The sequence below is a fragment of the Hyperolius riggenbachi genome, chromosome 11 (genome assembly GCF_040937935.1).
Source record: "Hyperolius riggenbachi isolate aHypRig1 chromosome 11, aHypRig1.pri, whole genome shotgun sequence".
In the NCBI taxonomy this organism is placed as follows: Eukaryota; Metazoa; Chordata; class Amphibia; order Anura; family Hyperoliidae; genus Hyperolius; species Hyperolius riggenbachi.
In genome coordinates, this window is record NC_090656.1 from 109262128 (window position 1) to 109282585 (window position 20458).

The following is a 20458-nucleotide window of genomic DNA, read 5'->3' on the forward strand; positions in this document are numbered from 1 at the left end:
AGGTAGCCGGAGCAATCTCTCTAAGCCCTGTCATGTAGGACCAATGGAAATAGTGATTGACAGACACATCTGGCGTGCCACAGTACATATGGTCACAAAGAGTGGACTAAATGAATGAAGAGAAAGAGGAGGGGCTAGATTATCTACTGTTGACCTTGTTTTGCTACCATGAAGGCACGGGCCATGCAAATCTACCGTAAACTGGGCCTGTGTAAGTTTCGAATTGTGCATTACCAGTGAAAGGAAGCAGTAATGCTTAAAAGAATGATATGCATAAGCGCTTCCCTTCGCTTACATTATAAGGCTATTTTTAAAATCTCCAGCGCTTTAAAAAAAGCGTAAACACTCTTAGTGTGGACAAACCCTTACAACTGCTCACCACTTTTTTCCTGTGACTAAACTAGTCATACCCCTGCTCCCCAACAGAATTCAGAAATGTGAGGAAGCAAGTTGGTCTACAGTGGGAAACACATATGGCCCATGGTAAAGGTACTTTATCTACCACCTTGCTGGTATATATGCACTGCTGTCCTAGACTGTCCACGTGCAGTAACTAAATAGCTAGCAGGCAGATATTGGCATAGTAGGAAGTTGTGTGGTGTCATATAATCATTAGATGATGTTGCCTTTCTCTGCAACCACAATAAATATCTAAGTTGCAGAAGCTGCTTGAGTTATCAGGTAGGATATTGCAAAATGGTCCAGCAGTCCAGGAAAAACTTTTCCTTCTGTATGAGCATAGAATGGTTAACCTGCACTGCGGTGTGATTTTGGTCAGCATGCTAGTTTACCTGCAGCATGCACCCAAATAACTATAACCGTGCATGGCACGGCTAAGCGATTCGGATGTGTACTTGCATCACAGCAAGTGTCAGCATGCATCTCGCAAGACCCTTACCTGCTCAGTGAACCCCGCCTAAAGGCAGAAAACACAAGGGGGGGGGGGAGGGGGAGGACACCGAGAGCCCACTATAGTGTAGTATGTAGTGGTAAATGGATGGATAGTGTAAGATAAGTACATTTATACTCACAAACCAGGGTTGCCAAAAGGCAACCACTGGAAATGTAGGTGAGGAGATTAGACCTATCCTCACTCAAGATTCAGATGTCGCTCTCTGTAGATGTGAAGAAAAAGGGGGCAACACTGCTCCACCAAGGGTGGACTTTGATATCGTATAAGGAAAGCTGAGGAGCCAACAAAAATAAAATTACCTAAAATGGTTAAAAGTTGCTGATGAGGTAGTGGTGGACTTACCTCCTATAGGTTGATGCACAGTCACTGTGCAAATTCAATGTCAAAGAAAATGTATTGATCTACTACTTTTAGAGTAGATCAATAAATTTGTTTTTACATTGAATTTGCACAGTGACTTATACGATAAAGGCAGAAAACGGACGTGCCTGTGCAATTTAATCAGCTTTATATTGTTCTGCATTCGTGTTTTTTCGTATGCGATTTTCTGGATGCATCTGAATACATTGTAATTGTAAACATGTATGTCGTGCAGAACAACACAGAAAGCTACCAGAACAGAAGATATAGACTCCGGCACTCTCCAAGCAAATTCCGTTTATTACACGTAGCAACAGGTACAACAACAGCCCCCGGTCTACAGCTGTTTCACGTGCTAGGCATGCCTCCCCAGGACACGCAGGGCCTGTCCTGGTTTAAAATCACGATAATAAACACAAATTCAAATGTCCATTGATTATAATGGCCAGTGTGCATTGTGCTGTGCAGGGCAAGAATCTAAAAGTTTGTTCCCTGCCTTACATGGGCGGTCACATACAAAGCAAAAACCACATGCGATTCCCCCAAGTGTGAGCCTTGTCTCATTCTTCCTTTAGCGTTGTCCTTTACTTCAAAGTGGGAAAGTAGTAAACTCTAAACACAAGTGAACTCTAACTAGCACACCTAGCAACAGGGCTGTTTCTGGCCATTTTAGTGCTCCAGGCAGGCACTTTTTCTCTCCCTAGCCCAACCTACATCAATTAGATTTATGTGCACCAATAATTGATAGTTTACATAGAAATGTCCTTTCTCAAAATAAGTTTGTACAGGATACACGTTTTTACCAGGCTATATACATCTCGCTGAACCCATATAACAAACCCATCCAATAATGGTTTGAGGGGTGTGTATCCACTTTATAAACATTTTATGTACAGCCTGGGTCCTTACAGATTAGTATATTGCTCTGAAAATTAGAGTCACAACAATTAATACAGCAGTGCGCCCATTTAGGTGTTAAAATTGCCATCCATCTCTTTAACGGAAGTAGTATTTGGCTGTAAGAATTCCATAAAGTACAGTATTCTAAGACTATGTGGTACCCCCTCCTGCAGTTGTCACCCAAGGCATCTGCCTGGGTTGCCTATGCCTAATAACAGCTCTGCCTAGCAAAAATAAAATAACTTCCCACATAGTGTACTTCATTACACAGACAAATCAACAAGACAAATTCATGCAGGTTACAGTTCCCTAAACCTTGAGCATGCCCTAATTCTTAAACCCTATTTATTCAAATTGCACCTTCAAACACAACACAGCGCTTCTAAAATCCACAATTCTGCATCCTGTATCAGGCTCAGCAGCTCCAAGCATCCTCGCAAACACAAAGGCTCCTTCCATCCACTCGGGCGAGCTCATTGTATCAAATAGGGGACACCTTTAACCCCAATTAAAGATGACATTGCTTCCTTCCCTAAACGCTTCTCGTTTCTTAGCGCGCAAATCCTGTAAATCAATTTTAACATGTGCGCCCACCGCTCACAAGAAAACAAACTGAAAGGTTAAGTCAAGTGCAGAAGCTTCCGACATTTCCCCCCCCCCTTCCAACATAATGGTCTCCCCCGCAAGGTGTGCGCGCGTTGGCGTGGAGATGGACGCCGGCTGCAACCTAACTCCTTGCGGTCCCGTTAAACGATGCGCCTGATTGGCCAGCTTCCGGATTTTCGTTCACCGATTGGATACAGCGCATCAGGCTTTAGAGTGGTCCCGTGTCAGGCTTGGTTGCACTGCAGCGTTGATGCTTCAGAGAGGAGAGACAGCTTAGGAAGCACAGAGACAGCCGGAGGTGGGGGGGAAACCAGACTGAAAACAGGGAGACTGGAAACGGCCGGCGAGGATATCGCTGGAGAGGCTGACTGCGAGAGCTAAGAGACGGCTAGAAGGACACAGGAGTAATTGTGGAGGGGAAAAGAGACAGTCGAATGTAGAAAAAAAAGAGACGCCGCATCCAGGAGACCTGTGGAATGAACAGGACCCCATCACAGCAGACCAATCATGTGAGCCAGCTACAGAGGGGACGCCATCCATTCCAGGCTGCCTTGCCTGCCCATCCCCTGGAGAGAGGATAGGTGACCTTACCCTCAGAGGGCCTGCCAGCACTTCACAATGCAGCATCACATGAGTGACAGCCTCAACATGGACTGCCTGGGATGATGATTACCAGTGTACTCTCCCTGCTTGTCAGTGAATGGTGTCTGCCTGTATTACTAGGAGGATCGCTGCCTGCAACTCACTGGAGAGTCTGCCTCTGGATTTCCTGTGCACTTCCCTGTGGCTGGTGAAGGTCTCTCCCTGTTCCATTACATTCTCTCATTTTGCTTGGTGTTGATTTACAGTTAAAGTGAAATTCCACTTTTATTGAGAAAACTGCTGTATATCTTGCAAGGGTTTGTGGCAGACGTTATTTACACTTTCTTGCCTTATGTTTTGTGCATACAGAAACTCTCAGATGGGAGTATTGCAGACTGTTGCCAATGTGTGGATTAGTCCAGGTGTTGAAATTAGTAGAGCTGTGGACACCTATACAGGGGTGTAGCAATAAGGATTGCAGAGGTAGCAACTGCATTGGGGCCCTTGGGTCAGAGGGGCCCCGGAAAGTCCTCCCGTAACTTCAGTATTAGCTCTCTATTGGTCCTTTGCGCATAATAATGACTTCTATAGATACTTTAAATAGTGGTAATCATTAAACTGCTTCCCATCCCCTTCTTGCACCTCTGACACTGTGGCTGTCCTTGGTAGGTTTTGGTGCACTGTATCAATTGATACGTATAGAGTGTTTGGGGGGCCCCAATGTAAAACTTGCATCGGGGCCCATAGCTCCTTAGCTACGCCACTGCACCTATAAGATGCCTGTTGCCTGAACTGATATTTTTTTTATTTGTTTAGGGTCACAATAAAACAGAGATGTGATCTTAAAGCGTACCTGAAACAAGATAATGTTAGATACTTACCTCAGTAGAGGAAAGCCTCTCAATAGTCCAGAGGCTTCCCCGATTTTACTATTCTGCTTTATTTCTGCACTGGGACCTTTTAATAAAATATTCAACAATAAATGTCAAATATTACTCGCAGACGCGCTTCCCTCCACACATAAGCATGGACGCACTGCGCAGGCACGTGGTGCTGTCCACACCTGCGCAGTGGAATGGAGTCCCTAACACGTGCCTTTTTTCTCCTTGAATGAGTGGCTCTGTCTTACTACTGCGCAGTTGCAAACCCTACTTGCGCCTGTGCACTGCTCATATATGAAGGGGAGCGCAGTCACGAAGATAAATAGGGTCCCAGCCAGCAGCGGAGGACTGGGGAAGGCTCTGGTGCATCCAAAGGCTTCCGTTAAAGGGAATTCAAGGTGAGAGAGATATGGAGGCTGACATGTTTATTTTGTTTTAAGTAATGCACATTGCCTGGCTGTCCTACTTATCCTCTGTCTCTAATACTTTTAGCCACAGATGCTGAACAAGCATATGCAGATCAGATGCTTATGAAAAATCTGACAAGATAAGCTGCATGCTTGTTTCAGGTGTGTGATTTAGACCCTATTGACTAGAAAGATCAATAGGACTGCCTAGCAACAGGTACTGTTTGAAAGGAAATAAGTATGGCAGCTTCCATAGGTCTCACACCTCGAGTTCATTTTAACCATGGTATCTACCATTTTTATTTTTGATTGTTTTCAGGCTTCAGGTTCACTTTAACTTCATCTTCTGAGTTTTGATATACAATTACCTGAACTGGCCAATTTTTTACTTTATACAGGTCTAATCAGATTCAGGGGGCTATGATCAATTATCAGCTCAATTAGTTAATCAGGCTGTAAGATGACTATTAGCTTTCAAATCTTTCTAGTCCTGTGCAAAGTTACCACAGATTGAAAAACTACCGCAAAGAGTAATATAAAGTTGATCTCTATTTGCCTATGAGTATTGTATAGAATTACTTGCTCAGCTTGCTTGCATCCTGTTCAGTCCTTCAGAGAGGTAAAAGGGAGAACAAGCAGAGGGTGTCCGATGATGAGCTGCATTGGGGACTACAACAGCATTTGGTCAAGGGTTTTTTCTTTTTTTTTTTACCTGAAAGACTACTGTAGAGTAAGAAGCTGACATTAGAGGGCGCTTGTACATACAATGGGTTGTAGAGCAAAATCATTCTTAAACGGTCATTTATGGTGATTAAGAGCTGCATTATGTGCATAGCTTTAGGAGGGCTTCTAGGCTGTGTAGCAGATAACTGAACAGGATGGCAGTTCGGCACCAGTCTACTTTAGGGGACCCAGCAGGAAACCTCATAGGGAACAGTTCTCCAATCACAGCACCTTATTACAGCACATTGGGCTCTATTCACAATCATTTTCCGCATGCGGAAATGCACTTGCGGTAAATTCCCGACTGAAATGAGACCATCTTGACATTCACAAAATTGCACGCATGAACATTTACCGCAAGAATAACATTTTACGCATTGATCCGCATGCGTAAATGATGCGGTAGTTCCCGCAAAAAATCAAAATTCACAAATTTTTTTTTATTTTTTGTAATCACCTACTAGTACTTGGTGATATATTTCGCTTCCCATTGACTTAAATGGTGTCTGGAGCCTTGAGTGCTCTGTTTGCTGAACTTTTATTTATTTATTTATTTTTTTTGGACAAGTTTTTTTTTTTTTTTTTTTTTTTTTTTTTTTTAATGCCACTTTTTTCCGCATGGTTTCCGCATGTTTACTATGTAATTACGCATGTTTCCCAAATTTTTTTTTTACACATTGTTCCTGCATGCGGGAAACATGCGGATCATTTTTAGTGAATGTGGAAATTATCACTGGCGGTAATATAGTGGTAAAAAAATCTCTTACTGCATGTGTGATTGTGAATAGAGCCCAAAGTGTTATGATTGGCCAAATAGGGTGGATGTAATTTGCTACAACCTATTGGAAACCTAGCGGTTCCAGAGGGTTCTGTCCACCCAATCTTGTTAGCTGAGGTTTCCTATGAGGTTTCCTGCTGGGTCCCCTAAAGTGTACTAGCGCTGGAATTTCTGGGCAGAGCATACTCCAAAGAGCAACAGATGTCAGTCATGCTTACACTAAAGGCAGTTTTAGAAATTACTATTTAGTAACATTACATTAACGCTGTATTCACAGTGGGACGTTGCGGTTGAATGCGATGTGAAAGTTGCAACGTGTCTGCGTTAAAGAGAGTCTGAAGCCATAATTGGCTTTTTTCCTTATATATAGCAGGGGCATGTGTGCCCCTGCTAAAATGCCGCTATCCCGCGGCTGAACGAGGGTCCTTTCCCCTCCAAATCCCCCCCTGTGCTGCCTGGGGAGCGCTTCCGTGTAAGGCAGGGCTATGAGAGGCAGCCCTGCCTCACACGCGTCTATCAGCGGCGGATCTCCGCCTCTCCCCCGCCCCTCTCAGTCTGCCTTCGCTGAGAGGGGCGGGGGAGAGGCGGAGATCAGCCGCTGATAGACGCTTGTGAGGCAGGGCTGCAGCTCATAGCCCTGCCTCACACGGAAGCGCACAGGGGTAGCAAAATCTACGACCAAGTTGTTCATGGATTTTGCAGGGGGGATTTGGAGGGGAAAGGACCCTCGTTGAGCCGCGGGATAGCGGCGTTTTAGCAGGGGCAAACATGCCCCTGCTATATATAAGGAAAAAAAGCCATTTTTATTAAGGCTTCAGAGTCTCTTTTTAAGAGGTAACGTACGGCAAGCAGTGAGTTACCACAACGCAACATTTTTTTTAACGCGACTGGGAATGGCACATAAGATTAGCAGTGGGTAAGCTGAGTTATAAGACTTTATAAAGTGCGACCATAACGTCCCACTGTGAATGTGACCTAAAGAAGGCGTGTGGACCACAGATTTAAATTTATAGCAATTCTGAAATGAAAATGGAATTTCACATTAAACTGTCAGTCCATTTAAAAACTGTTATTTCAGTTGTAGATGCCCCACGGTTCATTCCCACACATGCAATAGTTATTTGTAAGGGGAGATCTAGGAATCAGCATTCATGCATACAATCACTTTGCTTTAGTTATAGAGGAGAGCAATGAAATTCTGTCAGCATCAGCTGAAGGAATTAGACTTCACAAAGGGAGTTGGCGGATCTGGGAACTCAGGCTGGAAGTCACACTGCTGTAATCCCAAAGTGATATAAGAAGCCAGTGAGTGATTACACTTCACTGCTGTCCATCCATGGCTGAAATGTTAGTTTTAGATGGACTGATTTGCTGCTTTTAATGCTTTGTGATCCTTTGCTCAGAAATACAGTGACACCTAGCTAATACGTGTGATTGTATAATGGAGAAGAAATGCACAAACATGCCTTGTTGATGGGGACAGATGGGGTGTTTTGCAGGTAACCTTGAACAGGCCATACACCCGATTTGTCCTGTCGATACATGTCTGATTCAATTGCTCTGATCGAATCGGTGAGAAATCGATTCAGCATTTGACCTAATTATATATGCACAAGTGGGGTCATTTTTTTGTTTGTTTTTCATTGGGGTCTACAGTTGTGTTTTTGTATGGTGTACCTGTGGTTGAATATGCTGCCAAGTGAGATTTGCACAAACTTGGCATTTTTGGTTGTTATGTGCTCAGTTTTTCTCAGTTCGGTGCTAGCTGTAGCCACTGTTTGAGTCCTGTGATCCTGTTTTAATCATTTGGATCCCTGCTAAAGCTGGCTCAACAGGTGCTGTTAGCAGATGTGCGCAGGTGTCATCATCGGCAAGTGATCTTTAGGGGGTTTGTGCGATATGATGAAGAGCTATTGTGTTGATGTTTCCTTCATGCTTATTTGTGCAACCTCAGCTGTCTCTAGGCTGTGGCAGATTTAACTGCTTGAGTGCAGCTACTGACGATCTCTACCTGCTCCCATTCACAGACAGCCCCCTTTGGCTTGATGTGGCCTGGAAGTGTGTAAGGGAGCCCTATCGGCGGCCCCACCGCTGAGCCTGGTGATGGTGCCAGCAGGATGCCTTGGTTGCCAGTGAAGAAGATCCGTAGGCAATTTAAGCTTTTGCTCTTCTTGGTGCTACTTACCTCAGCAGTCTGGGTCACCTACCTGCACATCAGTCTCACAAGGCAGGGCAAGGCACTGAAGTTGCCCTTTGTCTACGGCAGAGGTAATCTTTTCCAAATCTCCCTTTGTTCTGTCACAGACAACATGACATTCTCATTTCTGCCAGTAGTATGCACACCACAGCATGTATTGGTTGTATCCTACTTCCCTTGCCTCTAACTAGAATGTTTTGTTACCTTTTGTATTGCACACAGTAGTCATTGGCCTCAATTCACTAAGCTTTATCAAACACTTTATCAAACGTTTGATAATTTACCTCATGAGTAAAATCTCCTTTTGAATTCACTAAGGTGTAATAGATTGATTGAACATTTTATCAATAAAACATTCGAATAAATCTTTAACACCTTAGTGAATTCAAAATGAGATTTTACCCATGAGGTAAATTATCAAACGTCTGATAAAGTGTTTGATAAAGCTTAGTGAATTGAGGCCATTGTATGTCTGATATGTCTATTGCTGGCTTTTGAATAAGGCAGAAAGGAATGTGCACAGTTTCCGTTTCACATAGTCCATCTCTTCAGTGATCTGCCTTTGGTGCTCTGACATTTGTTTGCTTATTCTTCATTACTGCACTTTTCTTGGCATTAACGCTGTTTAGGCTGCCTTTTTAAATAATTAATAGGCGTTTTAGTTTTGTGAATGTGCCATAGTTTTTAATTTTGATATCAAAACCTTGGTGGGAGCAGTTAGTGTATTTAAACTTAAGTGTGCTTAAAATGTCTTGATATGGGGCCCTCATTAATAGTATACTTGCATTCTTAAAGGATACCCGAAGTGACATGTGCCATGATGAGATAGACATATCTATGTACAGTGCCTAGCACACAAATAACTGTGCTGTTTTCCTTTTTTTTTTTTTTTCTTTGCCTGAAAGAGTTAAATATCAGGTATGTAATTTGCTGACTCAGTCCTGACTCAGACAGGAAGTGACTACAGTGTGACCCTCGCTGATAAGAAATTCCCCTTTTTATCTCTTTCTTGCTCTCAGAAGCCATTTTCTGCTAGGAAAGTGTTTTATAGTTGGAATTTCTTATCAATGAAGGTCACACTGTGTAGTCACTTCCTGTCTGAGTCAGGACTGAGTCAGACACTTACAAACCTATATTAACTCTTTCAGACAGAGAAAGAAAAAAAGGAACACAGCATAGTTATTTGTTTGCTAGGCACTGTACATACACATGTCTATCTCATCATGTCACATGTCACTTCTTAAAGTGTCACTGAAGCAAAAAAAATCTTAAGATATTGAATTGTATGTGTAGTACAGATAATTAATAGAACATTTAGTAGCAAAGAAAATGTTCTCATATTTTTATTTTCAGTTATATATAGTTTTTTTTTTATAACATTACTTCATCCTGTCATTATTATTTTTATTATTGCATCAACATATTACGCAGTGCTGCACAATAGATAAAAGGGTTAACATACAAGGTAGGACATACAAGTAGCTTACAACAAAACAAGATCATGCAAATGTCTTTGATAACAGTAGTTCAGTTCCATTGGTCAAAATAGAGACTGTTCTAGTCCACAATCGGGGTGACTGACAGTAAGATTGCATAAACAAGCTGGAAACACTAGGGAGTAGGGCCCTGCCAGAGGCTTACAATCTAAAGGTAATTATTTGCAGTTTACAAACTACACTCTATTTTAAACTATGAAACAGAGCAGAGCTAATGAACCTTTGAACTTGCCTGCAGTAAAACCTTATCTGAAGCTGTCTTTCACTGTTTGATGCATAAGAAGTTGGGTCCAGAGCTCAGAGAAGCTCTTTTGCATAGATAACTGAAGTTTCTAAACTCTCCCTGTACTGGAAACAATATGAGACTCATACCTTTCCTACTAATGTTCTATTTCTTAGCTGTATTACACATACAATTCATTATCTCTTTAGTTTAGTTTCAGATTCCCTTTAATTTTCAGCGCTGCATAATATGTTGGCGCTTTATAAATACAATAAATAAATTGTATCCTCCTTACATAACACTGGTATATCACCACTAGCGTGTACAGTGTAAGCTATTGCTTTGTGCCTAAACTGACAGTAAACTAGCTACAGCGATTGCTGGTATCTGAATAATCTTCTTTCTTTTCCTCTTGTGTATTTTCTGGCTGCCCTGCTTATCATCTTTGCGCAGAACTTTCCAGCACTTCAGCACACATTGGGGAATGACGTACAGGACTAGGGATGAGTTATCTCTTTGTGTAAATAATGTGAGTCATGAAAGAAGTGCTAGTATTTTAATAATGGAGCAAAAATCAGTAATACAAGTATATTTCATTAATGGTCACAGCCTCATCTTCAGCACACAGAAGCAGATGTACATGAACAATTCAAAGATTATTTTGAATCAACTGACTTCTAGCTTGGTGGACATTAAAAATTACTATTTTGTGTCTCAAATGAAGTGTCTGCAGCTAAAAATATGGTCACATGACTTGATGCAGCCAAACAGAAAGCATTAGCATGCTGCCACTCTACAAAGGGGTAGCCCTAGGGCTCAGACAGTTTTCTGAAAAGATTGCAAACTTGCAGCTCTTAAGGGTGCATACACACATGCAATTTTGATTGGCTAATCCCTGACCAATTTTATCACCTCCATGTAGTATGAGGGCCAACAGATTTTGAAAACTGATCAGTTTGTGTAGGTAAGCTCTCATACTACAGCATAGTCCCTGTTATCCAGAACTCAGGCAACCAGAAGTCTCAGCTAACCGGGTGACATGCCTGAGGTACAGGTGCACAGGCTAGGAGCTATAGGAAGTATAGTAGAAGACGGCGCCTGGAAGCTCGGTAAGTACTTTCTGCTGCGGCTTTTTTTTTTTTAAATTTCTTTGTGGCATTTTAAAGGAGTAATCAACCAGCCCAAATCCCCCCCCCCCATTCTACTTACCTGGGGCTTCCTCCAGCCCCTTGCAGCTTACATGTCCCATGCTGACTGCTCCGCTTGCAGCCGCTGACCCATGGTCCCCTCTGGTGCAGAGGCTGACCTCCTCTAGTGCACATGCATGAGTGCCGCTATCAATCAAGTCCACGTTATCCGCGGTGTACTGCGCAGGCTCAGTAGTTCTGCGCCTTTGCAGTACACCGCAGACAACGTGGGCTTGAATGACAGCGGCGCTCACGCAGGCGCTCTAGAGGAGGTCAGCCTCTGCATCGGCAGGGACCATGGGCTGGCGGCTGCAAGCAGAGCTGCGGTGTGGGACATGTCAGCTGCAAGGGGCTGGAGGAAGCCCCGGGTAAGTAGAATGGGGGGGGGCTTGTTTTGATTGACTCCTTTAAGCACACATATCCGACATCAGACATTCCCTGCCTGTGCCAGATACAGGGGACTTTGCTGTACATGGATGTGGTAAAATCAGCCAATCATTGGATGTGTGTACCAGGCTTAAAAGTCTGCTTCAGGATTAGGGATGATCAATGAGATGTAAATCATTTCTCCTTGCATCCAAATTTCATGTAAATTATTTTCAGCTTGAAATTGGACCAATCAGAATGTCAAATTTTAATGGTCTGAGTTCAAGCTGCATAATGTTTACATGAAATTTGAATGTAAGTGAAAATTATTTACAACTCATTGATCATCCCTATTCAGGCGATGTCTGGGCTAAGGCTCCTGACCCACTGGCTACCTATACTAAAACATGGCGGAGCACTCTCTGGCTACCTGCAGTGGTGGGAGCTTACTGGCTACCTGTAGCGAGGGCAGCATTTCTGCCCACACTTGGGGGCTACTGGTGGAGGAGGCACTGGTGGCTACTTATAATGGGGAGGCACACTCGGGAGGAAGGGGGGTGGTCGGTGGTCACTCTCTAGCTGCCTGCCTACACTGAGAAAGGGCTCTCTGGCTGCCTATACTTAGTGCTATGATTCTTTCCAGAGAAAGAATTGTACCACATTTAGAAAGGAAATCTGGGAAGAATCATACTAAGGAAGTTAATAATCTCTCCAGGGCATGGTTAATTTAGCATAGTAAGACACTCTTCAGTTATTCTTTAAAAGTCATACTTAGATTTAAAGCAAAACTTCACAGAAACAACTTAAAGAGAATCTGTACTCTAAAATTCTTACAATAAAAAGTATACCATTCTATTCATTGGGCTTGATTCACAAAAGAGTGCTAACTGTTAGCACGGCTGTTTTTCGCGTCTGCGCGCAATTAAACGTTTTTGCGCTAAATCGTTATCGTTTCCACGCGCAAACGCACATTTTTTGCACGAAATCGTTACCGGTTCCGCGCGAGAATTCACGTTTGCGTGCGAAAACAATAACGATTTTGTGCGAAAACTTTTAAATGCGCGTGAATGCGAAAATTCGCGCGAAAAACGGCCGTGCTAACAGTTAGCACTCTTTTGTGAATCAAGCCCATTATGTTCTCCAGGCCCCTCTGTGCTGTTTCTGCCACTCCCTGCTGCAATCCTGGCTTGGAATTGCCAGTTTTAGGCAGTGTTTACAAACAAAAAAACATGGCTGCTAACCAGCATGTGATAGGCTGAGAGAAACTCAGTCTGTGACTCATACAGAGCCTGCAGGGGGCGTGGAGAGGGTGTGTATAGCTTCTGCCTATCACAAGCAGAGCAGCACATTCCTGCCTGAGTGCCTGATCCTGACAAAGCCGTCAAAGGAAAGATTAGATTATATAACAGAGATAATACAGCCACTGTGCAACTAGGAAAGGCTGCAATAAGACAGACCATTAGAACAGGTATTGGAACTTATAGGATAGAAGAAATAAGGCTGAAAATGTTGTTACAGATTCTCTTTAAAGCAAATTCTGGTACCTCGGTAGTGGGAAGCCTCTTGATAATTCCCATACCTCCATACACTGTATAGTTCTATCACTGGGTCTCTGGTGGATGAGCAGGTACCTACTGCGCATTTGCAAGTACACTGTACAGCTTGTGCAGGGCCAGTGGAACGAAGGTGCTCATGCATGCTCAGGAGATTTATTTACCTGGGGCCTCTGCAGCCGTCCTGTGTTTTTGTTTGTTTTTTATAGCAATCTTCAGGTTCCCTTTAAGCAGAGTACATATGTAGGTTTCCTTTAAGCAGAGTACATATGTGTAAACAGTTTTTACTGGCAGTAAAGTTTTGATTTATCAGTCTTGTATAGCCAGGTATGTGACACCACTGTTTCTTGTTTCTGCTTTGCACTTCCTTTTTTATGGACGTTCTCGTAGACAAGATAAAAGGGTAACCACAGAATTGAGACCTTTTAAAATATTAATAGGACCATGTAAATGTATTTTTGCATTTCAGTAAGTAGGACCAGTAGCAGGAAGCAGTATTAACCTCCTTGGCGGTAACCCAGAGTCAGGTTCGGAGTAAAAGAAAAAAGTACTGCTTTTGCAGGAGCAGGGTGAGACGTTTATTGGCTTTACCCTGCGCCCAAATTTCCAGGTGGCTTAATTATATGTATGTGTTGGGGAATGGGAGACCGGACGTCTGATTAAGAAGAACAGAGAGCTAGAGTCCTTTTTCCAAACCGTAACCGTTGGTTACCCGAGCTAACCAAAATAATCAGAGGATCATTGAGATGCTAATTTTGGTACATGGTATTAGTTTCAAATAGTCTGCCCCCATCACCACTTTTTTTTTTTTGTATATGGTTATACTATTACCTGTGTATTTCTGCAGTGATGAGTCACTTGGAGATGAACCTGAACTGTATTCACTGTATTAACCCTTTTAACCCATTAACTGTAGCAACCACGTGTGGAAAACCATATATTCTCTGCAGGGCCACATTTTTCTGCCTCTCCCCGTGTCTCCCCATGCCTGGCATTCAATGCAGAGTGGGCGCAGAGAGAAGATTCATATTTACATGTTCTGGACGGTGGTTCGGCTCTCATCTTCCCCGAACCAGCGACTGCTGTAATGCGGATATCACCTTCTGGGTCTTTTCCCTCACCCCTCTTCCACCTCTGGACGGCACTGCAACGCTGACATCATTCTGTGGGTCTCCCGATCACGTCAGATAATGTGATCAAACTCAGTAGAGGATGTCAGGATTGCAGTGCTGCGGGTGGAGGAAGAAAAGAGTATTAGGCAGCCCAAGATCAGCCGGCTAATACTCTTTTGTATTACTTGGCCATAGGTACAAGAGTTTTCCAACTCCAGTTTCATCCCACTTTAAATGCAAAGGATCATTGTGACAGCCTGGCATGTAACCTGCAAGTATTAGGTCGCTAATAGTTCTAATCTCATAGCTAAAGCTCTGTTTTAATAATCCTTTTCACACTGTTAATGCATTCTTCAGTGAGCATAAAAGGGTGGCAGGGAAACTGCAAAGCTCATATAAATAGTGGTATCATCTGTCGCCTTGTGTTGTGTGGCAGAGACGTGCCAATCACAACTGGTCAAACAGTGCAGATCTGCTTGCATTTAGGTGTAAGTTTTTGAATGTCCTTTAATTCCTGGACTCATATTCAGAGCTATAACCATATTAGGTTCTCTTATGCTTGCTGCTGTTGAGTACTGCATTATGTGGAAAATTTGTTCACTTAAAAACTAAGCAAGAAAAGTGACTGCTTCGTATTATAAATGGCAGCTTTGAAACCTCAGTCCAGGCTTTAGAGGAACTCTGTTCTTAGGTTGATGGAAGGTCAAGGTTTTCATTAAAAATGGCGTATATATGAATGCTGCACAAGCCATTTTGTTATTTCATGTTATAAGGCCTCTTTCACAGTGGGACGTTAAAGTCGCATGTTATAAAAATTTAACTTTGTAATTTGTATTGCTGTGAGACATTCACAGTGCACACGTTGCGTTGTGTGTAACGTGTAGCAATATTTAGAAGGTGCCGCATGCTGTGCATTTAGCAATACATTTGCTGCGTTATGTGTGTTGCACATGCTCAGTAATGTTTAAAAAGAAAAAAAATGTAACGCATGCGCCGTTTTCGTTCCATCAGTATGCGACGAAAACAGCGCACCAAGGGACACATAACGCAGTGCAAAATAACGTCCTATTTCATAACCTACATGCACTGCATTAGGGGCATGTTGTGCGACCTTAACGTCGCATCAAACGCAATGTCCCACTGTGAAAGAGACCTAAGGGCTGGTTCAGACGGACGTGTGCGTGGTGTCGCGTTTGGGGGCGTTGCGGCGGGTTGCGCGGTCAGGCTTTTAGTAGCCGTCGCGTTCCAATGCGGTCGCATTTTTTGTCCCCTAGGGGGACATCAGCCGTCGCTGTTGGCCGCCCCCTGGAAGCTACATGTCACTTTCAGGGGCAGCTCGACTGCTAGCGAAAATCGGGACCCGAACGCCGCGATCGTGTAAACGTGCACAAAAGTTCGGTGTAAACGCTCCCATTCACTTGAATGGGAGCGTTTACCGCGACGCTCCGAACGCTTGCGGTAAACGCTCCGCAAGCGTCCGTCTGAACGAGCCCTAAAGAGTTACCATACCTGAAGATGTTCAGTCTGCAACTAGTCCTACTTTCCAGACATGGCAGATGATTCTGAGTACTATATGCTTATTTGCAGCCATGTCAGCCATGCTCCAGTGAGCACAACACCCAAAACCTTATTTTCACAGAGGCTGAGCAATTCACCTACACTCTGTTACCTTATTCTATTCAGGTGGTCAGTCAGCTACTTTAGAAGTTTTTTTTTTTTTTTTTTTTTTTTCATTAAAGAGTACATTTACTTTAAAAGTACACCTGAAGTGAGAGGCATATGGAGGCTGCTTTATGTATTCCCTTTCAAACAATGCCAGTTGCCTAGCAGTCCTGCTGATCTTTCTGGCATCAGTAGTGAGTGAATCAACACACTTGAAAAAAGCATGTGGCTAATCCAGTCAGACCACCTGATCTGCATGCTTGTTCAGGGTCTATCCGAGACAGAGGCTCACAGCTGGACAACCAGGCAATGTGCTTTGTTTAAAAGAAAATGTCAGCCTCCATAGCCATCTCAGTTTGTCTGTCTTTTATGTGTGCATGCAGTTGTGGCTGAATGATTAATGTGAATAATTTCAAAGCGGCTTAAATAAAAGTGGCAACCCCCCCTAATGCCCCCCCCCCCCCCCGAGTTTGTGTTGTACCAATTCATTAGACACCACCAGCTCCTTGGTGATGTCTTACTTCGTACTCACTGGTGCCCATAAAGGGGTGCATACGCTCAGGGCTGTGGAGTCGGAGTCGTGGAGTCTGAGTCGTGGAGTCGGGCAATTTTGGGTGCCTGGAGTCGGAGTCGGGAAAAAATGCACCAACTCCGACTCCGACTCCTAATGAATTTGTAACTGTAATTAAAATAGAAAATATGATAAAATGTTCTATTTCTCAGATAATAGTCATGAAAAATAATGTGTATATATACAGTAATAGCTGTGCTTAGTCCACAAAAATGAAATAAACCAATCAAAATTAGTTACTTGTGCTGCTTCAATAAAGCAGTCCCCGTATTTTTAAGGTCAGATATACATATCTGATTGTGACTGTTTATATGATGTGTACACAGGAATCTCTTATATATACTAAATAACATCTATGCTGTAAGAATAAAGCCTGATGTGTAGCTGTGTCACTAATAGAGATGGTCAACGAGATGGAAATAATTCTGCATTGATGCTGATTTATGCAAATGTATGCACTCCCTTTGCTGATGAAATCAAATAATTTGATATGTTGTTAAAATTTGGTTTGGTGACTACAAATTAAAGGGTAACTGAGACGGATGAAAAGTAAAGTTTTATACATACCTGGGGCTTCCTCCAGCCCCCTTCAGGCTAATCAGTCCCTCTCTGTCCTCCACCACCCGGATCTTCTGCTATGAGTCCTGGTAATTCAGCCAGTCAGCGCTGTCCGGCCGCATGCCGCTCCCACAGCCAGGAACATTCTGCACCTGCGCAATAGTGCTGCACAGGTGTAATATGCTCCTGGCGGCGGAGTGTGTGCATGCGCACTACGCCTGACTGGCTCAGGTACCTGGACTCATAGCAGAAGATCCAGATGGCGGAGGAGGACAACGAGGGACTGATTATCCTGAAGGCGGCTGGAGGAAGCCCCAGGTATGTATAAAACTTTAATTTCATCTGTCTCAGGTTTACTTTGTTACACAGTAGTACTATACTCTACATATGCACTCCCCACAGAGCTGCAGGGAATCCACTGAGAATGCTGTGCACATTGAACACAGAGGTGTTGTCTGTTTACAATCTCCTCATTCCCCTGCAGAGTACCTGCACATCATTCTTACATGTACTCACACTTACATTACCTAGGGCCTGATAGATGTTCTTTGTTCCGGTTTGTACCTTTTACAAGTACTCTTACCAAGGACTAGTTTTAGTCTAAAAGGAATAAATATAGTAGTCTACATATCCTTCTCACTTCAGTTGGCTTGTAAAATTCCTAAGCGTTGGCAGTTAAGAGACGAATTTCATGTTACATACTTTTAATCAACAAAATTGTAATATGCAAATTAGAGGAGTCGGAGTCGGTGGAATCCTAAACTGAGGAGTCGGAGGATTTTTGGACCGACTCCACAGCCCTGCATACGCTTATGGATTTTATGGTTTGATTCCTGACACAGTCTATCACCCTTATCAAATCTGCCACAAATCTATTGTCCCAGCATGCTTGATCGATTACATCTCAATTGATGTTGACCTAAAATCCAATTGTAACTATCAATCTGAGAGAATGGAAAATTTCCATCAACCGGGGGCGAGTCCGTTTAGGTAGTGAGGCAGCACTCTTTGGCTAGTACCCAGATATGGGAGAAGCGTACAGACCACCGTGCCACAGGTGATTGGTCACTGGTTCCCATGCAGCTCTGTTGGCTTGAGGCCGCTTTGTTGACATATGCGGCGGTACATATGATCTCTGCATGAATGATCCACTGCATCTGACTGATGTGGGACAGAGCAGTTATCTTTTACATACTGTGCTTTAAGGTTAGTTTAGGGTTTGTCTGAATGATTATATATACTGGTAATTCATTGACTTAAAGTGGACCCAAATCAAAAATACAAGATTTCAGAAATAAAATCTATTTTCTAAATGATAATAATAAATAGCAGCCCTTTTTTCAGCTGCATGATGACACATATAAAATATTTTACATTTATTGGAAGAACCCCTCCCTTCCTTTCATATTGCCGGGACAGAATCCGGCAAACTGGTGGAGTAGGTGGTGTCCAGCAAAGGAGGAATTGCTAATGGCTGCCACCTGTATAACCCTAGTTATGAAAATAGAAGGGTGAAAAGCATGCACTGAAATGCTCATAGGCTTGAAGGAGTGTTTATTTATCTTTGTATGTGTCAGAGTGGTGCAACTAAATATTTTGAATTAAAAAAATGTTTGGTTTTGGTCCGCTCTACGAAAAACTTTCTGTGCTGACCAATGATCTAGTGAGTTGAGGGACCGGGGAGTTGTCTGCATGTTGAATAGAAGTCTCCCATCAGGTCCTCTCATTTACATCTTGTTCCTGATTGGAAGGGCAGGAGCCTGAAACAGTGGACGGTTGTGCCTTACAGTTCTTTTTAATGTTTGTACTACATTTTATTTAATACATTTCAGAGTAATACTAGAAGTTGTGCGGATCTTAATGAATTTCTTCATCAACCAGGAGTGAGGCAGAAGTGGTGATCAATCGATGGGCATTGCATTGCAGCACTGCGGTCCATCAATTTTCAGTAGATTTCATGCTGGAAGCTATTGAATATCAATGTGCTGTAGGAATTGGTCATAATCTGATCAGAGAGTGAATGATTGGTTTGCCACATCAGAGGAAACTCGGTAGGTATAAGGCCACCTGTATCGCCCGTCCACATTTATGCGTTGGCTACCAATGCTTGGTGGCCTAAGATTTTACAGAAAAACACAGCACCTATATGGCCGGGCACATTTTTGTGAATTTTCCATTCTGGGCGAGTGTGTTCCCTGCCTAACTCGCATGTTTTGACTGAGGATTGCAGAGGACCATAAGAAGTCAGAATCAGGCTTTTCTTTAACTCTTGGCAGAGTTCTGGGTGGTGGGAGGAGTGATATAATTAGACGTCTCAGTGGCTTGTTATTACATTTACTTGGCTTGCCCCTCATCTTCCCCACCCAGTCCTGTCTTTATGAGTCAGGCAGGGTTCTTCCAGCTGGCAGAAGCACAGTGATTGGGAGGGGATGAGGCGTTGGGATCCCCTCACTGACAGAGGGGTGGGAGCGCTCCTGAGAGTCTCTTGCAGCACTGGGTAGAACGTGATGATGCTGTGGAAAAAACTTAGCTGTAATGTTTTAGGTTTACAATGGAGCGTTGAACATCCAAATAAATTGATGGCAAAGCTTGGAATCAAATGACTTGAAGCGTGTTAGGTATAATCAGTTCCTTTTATACAGAATCATGCAGACTCTATTAGCATCACATGGATTTTTTTTTCCAATGTGTGAACAGTGAAATCATTGTGTTTTTTTCTTTTTCTGTTTTTTAAAGCAAACCTGAACTGAAAAGTAAAAATGTGGCCACAGGCAATGCTGATAAAACCGTAAGGTGCACATGCTGCCGCTGTTATTGACCAAGAGCAATGTTCCTCCACTGTAACCACTCCTGACTGTCATACACATTCTTTCTGGATCTGCTCTGATGTGTTTGCTTCAGAGAGCTTAGTCATTTTCTAGACTTCATGCAGGACGCGCTACGCACAGCCAGAAAGAGCTGTGGCAGATCAGGACAATTATGGCGAAGACACTGTACTTAAAGTAAACCTGGTGTTACGGATTGCCCAGCCAGCTCATGGTGAACCACAACTCCTAGGAGTGTGCAAGGTGCTAAAAAAGGACCAAAAAGCCCTCTTGCTAAAATGCTATGCAAAACAGAAGTTTGCCTTCTTAAAACAGAAGGTATTTGCGATTATTCAGGATGCAGTGAGAATATATCTCCCACAATGCATCACTGCTAAATCTAGAAATTATCCCTTTTATTATCCCTATAAGCTAAGCACACTTCCAGAACCTCTGGAATGCAATGATGTGTCAGCTTGTTAATTGTACAGAGCCACAATAATCCAACATGCATACTGACTGTTTCAGACTGGTTGATCCTCACCAGTGCATGGCACGGGTTACTATGGCTCTATGTGG

The 20458-nt window shown here is 43.1% G+C and overlaps 1 protein-coding gene across 1 annotated transcript in view; it reads left to right on the forward strand.

The window, feature by feature from the left end:
- Nucleotides 1–3010: 3010 nt before the first annotated feature.
- B4GALNT4 (beta-1,4-N-acetyl-galactosaminyltransferase 4) overlaps nucleotides 3011–20458 on the forward strand; it is a 144543-nt gene continuing 127095 nt past the window's right edge. Inside the window, exons 1-2 of the mRNA XM_068261027.1 lie at nucleotides 3011–3575; nucleotides 8178–8418. Coding sequence (XP_068117128.1) covers nucleotides 8268–8418 — 151 coding nt within the window. The 5' untranslated portion in view covers nucleotides 3011–3575; nucleotides 8178–8267. The remainder of the gene's footprint in view (nucleotides 3576–8177; nucleotides 8419–20458) is intronic.